The 11,606-nt window shown below is 40.4% G+C and overlaps 1 protein-coding gene across 2 annotated transcripts; it reads right to left on the reverse strand.

Moving 5' to 3' along the window:
* Nucleotides 1-1,501: 1,501 nt before the first annotated feature.
* Nucleotides 1,502-10,617, reverse strand: ACTL6A (actin like 6A). 2 transcript variants are annotated; one of them, XM_065674511.1, is made up of 14 exons: nucleotides 10,435-10,617; nucleotides 9,469-9,545; nucleotides 9,100-9,274; nucleotides 8,632-8,732; nucleotides 7,230-7,327; nucleotides 6,444-6,538; nucleotides 6,106-6,212; nucleotides 5,933-6,022; nucleotides 5,700-5,761; nucleotides 5,261-5,375; nucleotides 4,797-4,877; nucleotides 3,732-3,827; nucleotides 2,575-2,661; nucleotides 1,502-2,015 (listed from the first exon to the last, which is right to left on the reverse strand). In XM_065674511.1, the coding sequence occupies exons 1-14, from the start codon at nucleotides 10,457-10,459 to the stop codon at nucleotides 1,935-1,937; spliced, it is 1,290 nt and encodes a 429-aa protein (XP_065530583.1). In that variant the 5' UTR covers nucleotides 10,460-10,617; the 3' UTR covers nucleotides 1,502-1,934. The 2 variants fall into 2 exon arrangements, with proteins under 2 accessions (XP_065530583.1, XP_065530582.1); XM_065674510.1 differs by lacking the exon at nucleotides 10,435-10,617 and adding an exon at nucleotides 10,007-10,355.
* Between the last annotated feature and the right edge of the window lie 989 nt (nucleotides 10,618-11,606).

Below are 11,606 nucleotides of genomic sequence, written 5' to 3' on the forward strand. Positions count from 1 at the left end.
ATGGTGAACACCTGCTCAGGAAAGCTTTTAATCTGCTGAGAGGATGTAGACTTTTTGAATGAAGTCTTTTAGGAAACAAATGTGCTATACAATACAACCTGATGAAACACTGTAAACTCCAAGGAAGCCAAAACTGTAGGAGATAGACAAGTCTGTCTCCATCATCAACAGTTACTCCTCTATGTCACAGAAAATACCCATTTAAAGAGACTCCCTCTACAGTGGTAAGAAAACCACAATGTGTTTTGCTCTCCAGTATAGCAATAGGACATTCGTAGATACTACCATGGCATTGCAATTCCATCAAGAAGATAATCAACCTTTATCTGCTAAGCACATGACACAGAAGGAAAGTTTCAAATGCATAGCCAGTTCCCGAAGAGAAACACAAAGTAGGCTTTTTTTATCTTCACCTCTAGCTATGAGCTGTCCAGTCAATCTTAATGCTTCACCGATGCCACAGTAACTTTATAAAGCATTACTCTTTGCAGCATGCTGGGATACAAGTTCAACTGACATTCCACAGTCTACTTCAATGCAAACCAGACTGAGTCTTGTCTTCCAGTTTGACAACACTATCTGGTGACATATCACCCACTGCAGCTGACTTAAGTTTGCCTCATTTTGTGAGAGAAATATGGTTTGTCAATAGCTTAGAAAATCTGGAGCAAGCAACTTTGTCTCAAGCAACTAATGGTTGTAAGACAAAAGCAGGATGTTTTGATAAATTACTTTATTGTCTGAAGGTAATGTGAAACTTTTCAACTAGAGGCCTCACCATTATTTACCCACAAAGTTTTTAGGATAGAAAAATGTTGCAGTACTGTTCACATTACTTTTTTAAGTCAGTTAAATGGTATTTGGTTTTCCACAACTTTGAAGGCGCAAAACTTCATTGTGTCCCAGTACAGAACATCATACCGTTGTAAATTAAAGCAAACTTAACAGCAACATAGATCTGCATCTTGACAGCCAGTTCCTGCCCTCCAAAAAATTAAAAATCATGGTACTTGCTGACCCTGAGTGTGCACTCTTCCTGCAAAACAGACACTTACTGACCCTAGTGCGAGTCAGCTGCAGAGCTATACCAACAATAGTCAAGTAGCAAACAGCCCCTTTGAGTTACAGCTTCCTGTAAAAATTTCAAGCCACATCCTGAGGTCTTCCAAGACTGTTCTCCTAGTCTTGCAGAAACAATTCTTTACTTTAACTTCCCTGGCTAAACCAGGTTTTGCTTCTCGCCTACATCACAAAGACATTATATACATTCTTAGGAATCAGGTGGAGAGCACCAATTGTTTACTGAAATGAAAATGCTCCATAATAGAAAATTAGCAAATCAGTGCTTAATGTGACATTCACTACATGAAATGTAACACTTTCACAAGACAGTAAAAGCTCACACTGAACTGAGTCACCTTTAACATAGTACAAAACAAACTCCCCTTTTAAAAGCAGAAGAGTAACTTTCTCTTCAAGTACGCACAAAGTTGCTCAAATATAAAAGACCAAATTTTATTTTTGAAGAGAGAAATAAGAGCAATTTAAGGCCAAAGTACCAGCAAGGAAGACTAGTATGTGAAAGCAGACAAGAGATTTTTAATAGATTTGCACAGGTATTTGCAAGGTTATGCCTCTATCAGCTAACCTGTAAAGCTGTTCCCAGGAAAAGATACTAGAGAAAATAGACATTTATACAAAATTATAAAATGCTTGTTATGTAAGTTATTGCTTTACAAGGGATGTAAACATCCTTTTTCTATGATAGTACCAATTAGGTCTCAAAATTTCTAAGGTTTGTTAAAATGGAACTTGAATTATGCAAAAAATCCAATATAAACTTTCTACAAAAAAAGTCCATCCCATTCCTGAGTATGCTAAAGCTATAAAACAGAAGGAGCACTGAGCAGGCAGCAGTTTTCACAGTAAGAGTTTTAAGGACATTTTCTTTCTACACACTGTTTCCCTCCTTCTTCATATTCTTGTTTAGAAATCCACATCTGTTGAAAAGTACCCTACAAGAAAAACAAAACAATAAATAAAAAACAAAACAAATGAAAGTGAAACATGACTAGCTTTTGCTAGGAGGAAAACCAAGCAAGTCTTAACATTAAACAAGCTAAGAGGACTTGACCTGCTTATCTTTTCCTTGGAGATTTATACTGCTAGCAATTAAACAAAAGGCAGGAAGTTGCAGTACCAAAAGCCAATTTCAGTCTCGCTTTTCACTGCTGTGTTAAATCCCCACAAACCATTTTGGTACTCAGTAACTTGTTCCTGCATTATATTCCCGAGCTTCATTCTACAAGTTTGCTACTTTCAAGATGTACTATATACATGACATTTTTACCTATCATATTTCAAGCCTGTGCCTTGACATTAAAAATGGGAGAACACAGCAAGTTATCTTTTGATTGGGAATGCTTGTGTTGTCTTGTTCTTTGAATTGATTCTCTTAACCTTACTACAAGGACAGACAAGATTATGACTGCTATGTTAGCACAAACTCTGCAATGCATGCTTATGCAGAATTAGGTTTTTGAACAAGCAACACAGTAACACAGGTTTACTAACCAAAGAAGCCAAAATCGAACCACCAATCCATGAGCTGAACCTTCGCTCCACTGTTGTGTTGTTTGCTATCAACTTCAGACGCATGCTCTGAATAGAGGAGGTAAATGAAAGACTAATCAGACAAATAGTAAGCTGGTGGCCTTCACTGACAAGCGAAGGCAAGCACAAAGACCTTAGTGTATATACAACATGCAAGTGAAAAGGCCATTTTTGTTATACTTGCAATAATGTTCATCTGCTCTGTACTTAGAATTCAAGAACAGCCACAGTGGAACAGAATGTGTGTAGCTTTTATCTTGCCTCCCAACAGGAAGCAGCAACAAATGCTTAAGGCTAGAAACAGACTAGACAGACAGCAATAATACAGCATATATCATTATCTCTAACACTGGACTAATTAAAATGTGCACTGGAACTAAAATGTCTAACATTGCTGCAGTTTAGCTGGTCCTTTCTGGACCCATTCATTCCTTTTGCTTTCAAAATGCCTTACTGTAATAAAATCTTCAAATTTCAATGGGTTTCTCTTCAGCTATTATAAGCAGCAGCAGCAGGTAACTACCTCCGTTTCTCATAACATTTATGATTTAAGAGTTACTGTGAGTAGAATATTTTCTGAATACTCAAGAAATTTCATACACTATATGTGCTCTCAAGAACACTCATCTAAGGTATTAATATTTTCTTTGACATCAAGTGATTAACAAAACAAGTATGTTAAATCACAAGGTTTTATCTATGAGTAGGTCGAGTTCTCTGTAGAATCCCTGTGATTGACAAGAGAGTGACAAGACCTCAGGCAGAAAGACTGAATGTGCCTCAAGTTAGTCAGCAACACTTCAGAAGAGAGGCCACCAAGGGAAGAAGCGACTGTTGCTTAGGGACAATTACCGAACTTAAAACCACAGTCTGAAAGCAGGAATAGAGAAGTTAAATATTCAGAAAGCTGTTATCTGCTGAAATTCATGTTATACAAGACTTTTTCAAGACTTCCTTTTTTTTTTTTTAGAGAAGGGGAAGATTTCTTACCCCAGAGAAATTTCTCCAGCTGTTGGGATCCTAACAAAGTCATAGTTACAACACATGGTTGTGTATTTATGTGGGAAAACCCCAAAATAATAAGTAACCCAATGCAGTAATTTAAAGAGCTGTTTTACCGGTGGAGTTTTCTGGGACAGCTCTCTGTTCAATCTATCTGTGAAACTCTGTATTAGAGTGTTTCCTCCCGCTACAATCACACTGCCATAGAGGCCCTAAAAAGAGAAGAATCAACCTACAATGTCAACTCTGAAATCATACTGAAAAACCTGTTTCACAGAATAGAGGAATGGTACATAAGTGTATCTTATCAACAGCAATAATACATCAGTTGTGTGACACACTTGGCAACACTACCTCTCCCAGTCCAATTACTTTTTAATCACTTGAAAAAAGTTCCAAGACAGCTTAATATTGAACTATATAAGGAAGACAGAAGCCACGTGATTAACAATTCTAAATGATTTCACAGAGTATTTTCTAGTATAGGAAACCCTACACCTACAGATACCTCCTGTATCCAAACTGTTTTCTTACAGCTCAACCTTCCAACCACAAAGGAAAGTCCCACAGCACTGCAACAGTTTTCAGTCTCACTAATGCTGCAGCTGGTGAACACAAACCATGTCCTTGCCTGCTAAGCCTGCCTGCCACGCCAGTTAAGAGGAAAAATTTTTGAAACAACCCCCATGCAGTCTGTATCAAACTTGAATATTTTCAAATTGAGAAAGTTAAAACATAGTTTTAAAGTTTTCCTTTAAAATCTCTTTTCTTCCTCCTACTCTCTACAGAAAGTTCCGTAAGACTGGTTACATTTAGAAAGTATAACAGCCATGCCCAGAAGTCCAAGGATGGCACTCAAAGTCATGAACACCAAATGCTCGTCTGAAGCAAATCCCACGCATCCTATGCAGTGCAGCCACAAGATCTGGATAGCAGCTACTTAAATACTGGTAGAAACACTAGGTAAATAAACCCTGATTTAGCATTCTGTAAGAAAAAACAGTAATTGTACATATTCCTATATACAAATGTGTAAGTAATATTTGGAGAATTATTCTCATATGTTTATCATTATCCTAGGAAATTAACATTTCTTCATCAACAGTGTTCTAGTCCCAAAAAATTCTATCAGCACAAAACCATCTATGCCTTATAACAATACACGTCTGACTAACACTTACCGGCCTGATGTCTATATCACACATTCCAACACTTGTTGTGACAACGTGGCTCACACCCAACATCGTGTTACCAGATAAACCCTAGAATTAAAATTAGTAATCTATACATCATTGCTTCACAACAAGACATGTAAAAGCCCCAAATGAGTTCAATTTAAAAGTATTACTAGACAGGCATTTTTAGGGAAGGTAAAAAAAAAATTAAAAGAAAAAAACCCACCAAAAATACCACCCAAACAACCCTATTCCCCCATTCAGATCATCATCGCCCGGTTTGAATGACATTTTATTCTTCGCTTGTCCAACCTTAATAAAACACAGGCAAATTCTTCCTGCAGAACTGCACACTGTAAACACACACATAAAAATCATGAAATTAAGAGCATCATACAAAAGGCAGCCAGGTGTAAATCTAGCAATTTACAGCCTTCCAATTCCTACATAGCATAGCATAGCTGTTTTACCTTTACATTAGAAGGGTCAAACAATCCCTCAGGGATTTTTAGACGCTCAGCACCAAAGTCACAGTTATAGCCATTAGGGAACTCATAATGAACTGTCGGCATCTGCGCTGCTACCCTGGAGCATCAGTCAGAAAGTAACACATTAAAATGCTATCTTAACAGGATGTTAAGTTATCCAATTAGCATTACAAACTAAGGTTTAGATGAAATATTGTGATTTATATGACCTACACTTCCAATATTTATTGTGAAGTCATGCATCTTGGAATATTAAATAAAAAGCTATCACCTGTATGTACACTGTATTTCTACTTTCAGACACAAACCTCTTATATCCAAAAAATACCTCTGTGACAAAACCAGCCAACAGGAACGAACAAGCTAAGCACCCCATGCACAACTGATAATTAATTTTGCAAGAAGGAAAATAGTGACATACTGTTCATCATAGGTTGAATCTGATACTTGGAGGACGGAAGCCTGGAAGTCCTGAATGACACACTATGGAGTTAAGAAGAATATAGTTAAAAGAATTTCAGTCTTCGATTTTACATAAATACTGACTTTGTAAAGAATTTAGTTCTTCAAGAGGAAAACCTGATATAGTTGCAAACAAAACTTCTTTATGGGTCAGCTAGGGGAGTCTGAGAGTGGGAGAAATGGCCTACTTACATTACACATGTAGTTGTGCCAAGACCTAGTGACCTGGGGTAACTTCTCTTTTCTCTTCCAATTTGCTGGTGACCCCTCACGAACTGCCTCCTGAGATTGTAAAAACCATGATCATCAGTTAATCATTTAAACCTCTCCTCAAGAAAAAGCTTGTTATTAAATTACTTTCCCACCTTTGAAGCAATCATATATGGAGGAATTATCTCTATGTTCATTTCCTGAAACAATTCTCTGCATTGCATAGTTATAAAGTCTCCTGCAAGTGGTGACTTCACAATACCTCGAAGACAAAAAGAGAACCAAAAAAACCCATCACCCTTGAAAGCACTGAAATCATGAATAAACTCTCCTAACAAACCATTTGTCAGTGACACCATTAGATTGTTTTGGGGTTTTCTCCCCCTTATTTATGGGTTGCACAGATTTAAAAACAGTAACAAAAAAGTAAAAGCAGAAAGCAAGCTAATTCAACCTTGGCACTACAATGCTGTTAGCCAAAAATTTTTTTTACCTTGCTGAAGTACATATCCATCATGCACTGGAATAGCAGTGGTGTGTGTTGCTCCACTATCCAAAATGAGACCTGTAGATCTCCCATTAGCAAAACTAACCAAAATGATTATGGAAAATATTGTCATTTTCACTTCAGGAAAAAAAGTTGTCCACAATTACAGCATAACTAGGACCCCAAGGTGTTATTCGTTGGCTCTACACAAGGATTTGCTGTTTTCCAGTGCGCATCGTTTGTCTACGAAGTGCACAACCTCAGCATGAATGGTATTTAACTTCCAGCTGTGAACTGACTTGAGCTCTGGATGTACAAAGGTGAGTCTTCACGTCAATACTATGCAACAAGCTCTAAGCACATTCAACTAATTTGGAGTCTGAAGCTGACAACATGTTATTAGTTTAAAATAATTACAAATACTAATCTTAAGGCTATGGGAACTTCAAGCTCTAATTACTGTATTTAGTAGTCTGGACAACACCATTTTAGGTCTGTAATGTTCTTACCCATGGTATACAACGGGAAAAAACTAAAAGAGAGAACTAATAAAAATAAAAAGACATTGCCTCCAAGCAAAATAGTCAGATTGGGAGCATTTCAAAAGTGAGCTCAGCAGCTTTAAAGTTCATAAATGGAATTTATTTATTTCCTCCTTAGATGTTTATGGAAAAATTAATTTGAAAGAAGAAAAGTAGACATGCTGTTACACTAGAAATTGCCTATAACAAGTTTACTGTAATTTCCCGGGGTAGGGGGAAGGAAGAAGCAGTGAAACATTCCAAAGGATACGCTGTTAGAACAGCAGTTTTACACAAGAAAAAAGCAGGGATGTTGTAGTGCTCAAACATCAATTCAGTCAGTTTTTCACGCTTTGCTCTAGTATTCCACTAGAAGAAAAAAAAACCATACCAAACCACAAATAAAACAATCAAAGGGAAGATATGTTTATCTTGAGGACAATTAAGAGTACACTAAAAGAATGATAACGTATTTCCCTAGTAGTTAGAATTATTAGTTTTCAAATCATACCAAAATTCATAGAGACAGATTTCTAGCAATTTACTTCTTCAGAACCTTTTTTATTCCAATTCTACTACATTACTACTTATCTTTCACACAGAAATGATATACATTTTCACTGTTACAACAGATTTCGTTACACTCCTACAGCTAAGTCTCAGTCTCTCAAAGAGTTCTATAAAACAAGCAACATGCCTATTTTACCAGGGGAAACATACAAGTAACTTGCCTAGTTGAAAGAAATCGAGATTTTCCTGTTTCCAAGGTATTTTCATACAGTTCTACTGTACCAGAGATTAAGCCAGGATATGTATGTATATATATATCTCAAAATATTCTACATATTACTGAAAACATGAAGCTTTTTCCAAGCCGATACATTAAAATAAAGGTTAATTCTCTAAGGAGACTGTCAATGGGATCCTCTATTCAGACACACAATGAGACATCAAACATGAAACAGCCATTGCAAATTTATCCATACCCCACACACTATAATTCAATGCAAGGGAATAATTCTTTTCATAAGATTTTATTAAAGAAAGGCATAAATTTTGTATGGCTATCTTCTGTATCCTGACATTAAGATCTGTCCTTCATATGCTGTGCAGCATTAAACAACAGAAACCTTGTCCATACATTTTCCCAGAAATTTCTTTACATCCACTTCACTTACTCAAAGGGCGATTTACAGAAACGAAGACAGAAAAATCAAAACTTCTCCATTATTCTCTGTCATGCAGTATTTGTCATAAGGCTGAATAAAGTGACAGATTTTCAATGGCATTTTATTAAGTGTAATTTAGTACACACTTAGACACCCAAACATCATCTTGCTTTTATTCTAAGCAGTAAAGTAATATTATATTTAATTTTTACTTCTTTTCAATATGTGAAAAACAATAACACTTTCTAATATAACTCATGCAAACTATTTCAAATTGGGTTTGCCCTTTGGTTTTTCTTTTTTTTTTTTCTTTTTCTAGACATTTTCTTATACAGATTACTTTCCAAAACCTGGCAAAGTATTTTAAAATTGCTATTTTTGTAGATAACATTTTAGCATTTGTAACCTACAAGCCTGTGCCAGACCTGTCCCACACTGATGTTTATAAAGTCAGCAAGAAGATACAGTCAAGACTTATCAAAACGCAAAGTTGCTTTTACTCACTGGTGCTTCGGACATAAGGACAGGATGCAGACTTGCTTCAGATTTAATATGCATCTTATAAGTGTGATCCAAAATTGCCTGGAAACTATCCCAGTCTTCAACTGTAACAACATTGAAGTGAATGGATTAGTAACGTCGGAGTTTTGTTCCATTCCATAAATGCATAAAAGTTTTCCAAAGCTTTTTTTGAGTAGAGCTCTTTAGCTAAAAGATATCCTCAGCAGACATAGACTGCTTTGCAGCCCTACAGAATTCTCTTACTCCGTAATCACCATCATCATAACACTTCAAGAATTGTGTTGAAAGTTTGAAAGTTGTAAACCAATCATACTTCACGCTATTTGTAAGTCAGGTATCCATTCTTATAGCTTCTGCTGCCATACACAGCACGTTTAAATGAAAGCTATGACTTTTTGCTGCCTAGCAATGCTATTTCACGAACAGATACAAAATGACAAAGCACCATACTCATTCCATTTTTTAAAGGTGAAATTGCCTCCATATTTTCCCTTGGAACTCTCAGGGCATTGGTGTCTATGTAGTATGTCGGGCCACCTTGTTTGCCTTTGTCACCATCTATCTCCATCAGAGTACTGCCATTGTCCCTTTCTAGCACCACACCAATGGCTGTTGGAAAATCAACCTGTAAGGCAAAAGGTAAGCAATATATGAGAATTAAATGGATGTTTGGGGTTGGGTTTTTGTTCGTTAATTCAGAGCTTTCCTTATACAACACAGTCAGAACAAAACCCAACATATTCTGAGAACTCATAACTAAACAACAAGACGTAAGGCATAAATTCATGTTGCAATTCCATTAAGTCACAAGATCCTCACCTTTGGACAATCTTCACCCGCATAGCCTGCTCTCACTGTGTACGAGCCAATGTCAAATACAAGAGCCCCAACTTCATCTGAAAAGATTGTTAATGGAGAGGTTGTGAATGGTTACTATACTCTGCTACAATCCTGACCTTTCCCTACCCACTGCCTGTTTTGCTTGCAAAAGAAGAAAAACAAGTCAAGGCAGCTTTTTCCAGACAAAGAAAAACTTCTCTATGCAGAATTGCAACTACCTGAGAGCTATTAGAAGACTGCAGATAAGTTTTAACTGAGACATTGCAATACTTTCCATTGGCATATGTAAAAGGTGAATTTAAACAGGAGAGGGAGAACATAGCTGCCTCTATTTAGAGGTGAGATTACAAAGTAAAACTTTCAGAAAGTGCTAACATAACAGTCAGAGGAAGCCAGGTGAGCCCAGACCTCCCGGAGGTGATCAGAATTAGAAAGGTGGGCTTGAAAACACCAGGTCTGTAAGGTGAAGGCTGTCACAACACGAAGCACCCTCATCCTCGTGGGCCCCGATGCTCACGGAACTGCTCCGCACGTCCTGAAGAAAACCGAAGCCCGAAACAAAATACCGGGGCTTCCATTCTCACGGAAAGGTCTGCGGAAGTGCTCTGGGAAGAAACTACATCCCCCCTTTCCAAAGCGCGGGGCCTTCCCGCTCCACCCGGCACCCGAGGAAGCGCTAATTCAGCCAAAGACCACGGCTTAGCCGGTGTCCGGAGGGAGCATCGCAGCGAAACGACGCCGGCAGAGACACACGGCCGCCCGCCGCCTGCCCAGTTCACGGAGGGAGCGGGAGGGCCCCGGCTCCGCGGCGGAGAAGCAGGCCGCGGGGCGGCGGGAAGCGCCCGGGAGAGGCTCGCACGCGCCGCCTCACGGGACGGCGCCGCGCACAACGGCCGCGGGGGGGAGGGGAGGGGAGGGCGGTAAGTGAGGCGGCGCCGGACTCACCTCCCCCGTACACGCCGCCGCTCATGGCTGCCACTGGGCCCGCGCAGCGGGGCCCCGGTGCCCGCCGCCTCCTCTTCCCCGCAACCCGAGCAACAATAGCGCCCGCACCGCGCTCTCCGCCGGCGCGCCTGCCTAACCTGCAGGCCGTCGCCTTCCCGCCAATAGCAGCGCCCGTGCCACTGGCCCGCCCACCGCACGGCACGCCCCCTCCCTCCGCCTCTCGGACACAAGAGCCAATCGCGATGGGCGGAAGGCGGAGTCATGGCGTGGATAGCCAATCATGAGGCAGGAAGTGGGGGGCGGGCTGGTAAGAGAGTAGGTGTCGGTGTAATGTGTGAGAGTGCTGGTGAGGGGGGTGCAGCGGGTCGGGCGGGTGTGGGGAGTGCGTTGGTGAGGCGGGGAGGCCGGCTGAGGGGAGGGCTGCTGGGTTCGGTGGGGTGGGGAATCATAGAATAGTTAAGGTTGGAAAGGACCTCAAGATCATCTAGTCCCAACCCCCCTGCCATGGGCAGGGACACCTCACACTAAACCATCCCACACAAGGCTTCATCCAACCTGGCCTTGAACACTGCCAGGGATGGAGCACTCACAACCTCCCTGGGCAACCCATGCCAGTGCCTCACCACCCTAACAGGAAAGAATTTCCTCCTTATATCCAATCTAAACTTCCCCTGTTTAAGTTTTAACCCGTTACCCCTTGTCCTGTCACTACAGTCCCTGACGAAGAGTCCCTCCCCAGCATCCCTATAGGCCCCCTTCAGATACTGGAAGGCTGCTATGAGGTCTCCACGCAGCCTTCTCTTCTCCAGGCTGAACAGCCCCAACTTCCTCAGCCTGTCTTCATACGGGAGGTGCTCCAGTCCCCTGATCATCCTCGTGGCCCTCCTCTGGACTTGTTCCAACAGTAGATCTGGAATCCTGAGCACTGGTGGGGTGGGTTTGGTGCCACCTCATGGGTGCAGAGGAATGGGGTGAGTAAAGAGCTTCTGGGGAGAGAGGCTGGTTGTGGAAAGGAGCTACAGTTGCTGTAGCTCGGCCTCCCATGAGTCCTTCCCCTGCTACCGCCGCTGCTCCTTTGGGCTCTTCCACTGAAAATTAAGCGTGATTAAAGTATATATTGATATTCCAGCCTTGTGGTGCGCTTTTCTGACTTAGGGCACTCCTTTGAACCT

This window comes from Lathamus discolor, chromosome 3, assembly GCF_037157495.1.
Source record: "Lathamus discolor isolate bLatDis1 chromosome 3, bLatDis1.hap1, whole genome shotgun sequence".
Lineage (NCBI taxonomy): Eukaryota > Metazoa > Chordata > Aves > Psittaciformes > Psittacidae > Lathamus > Lathamus discolor.

Bases quoted from the DNA above. Each gene is read 5' to 3' on its own strand.
- ACTL6A (XM_065674510.1), bottom strand. From the start codon at position 10,067: ATGGAAGCCCCGGTATTTTGTTTCGGGCTTCGGTTTTCTTCAGGACGT. The intron at 9,546-10,006 runs GTGAGCATCGGG...CAATCTTTTCAG, and splicing joins AGGACGTGCGGAGCAGTTCC to ATGAAGTTGGGGCTCTTGTA. The intron at 9,275-9,468 runs GTGAGGATCTTG...TTTGCCTTACAG, and splicing joins CGGGTGAAGATTGTCCAAAG to GTTGATTTTCCAACAGCCAT.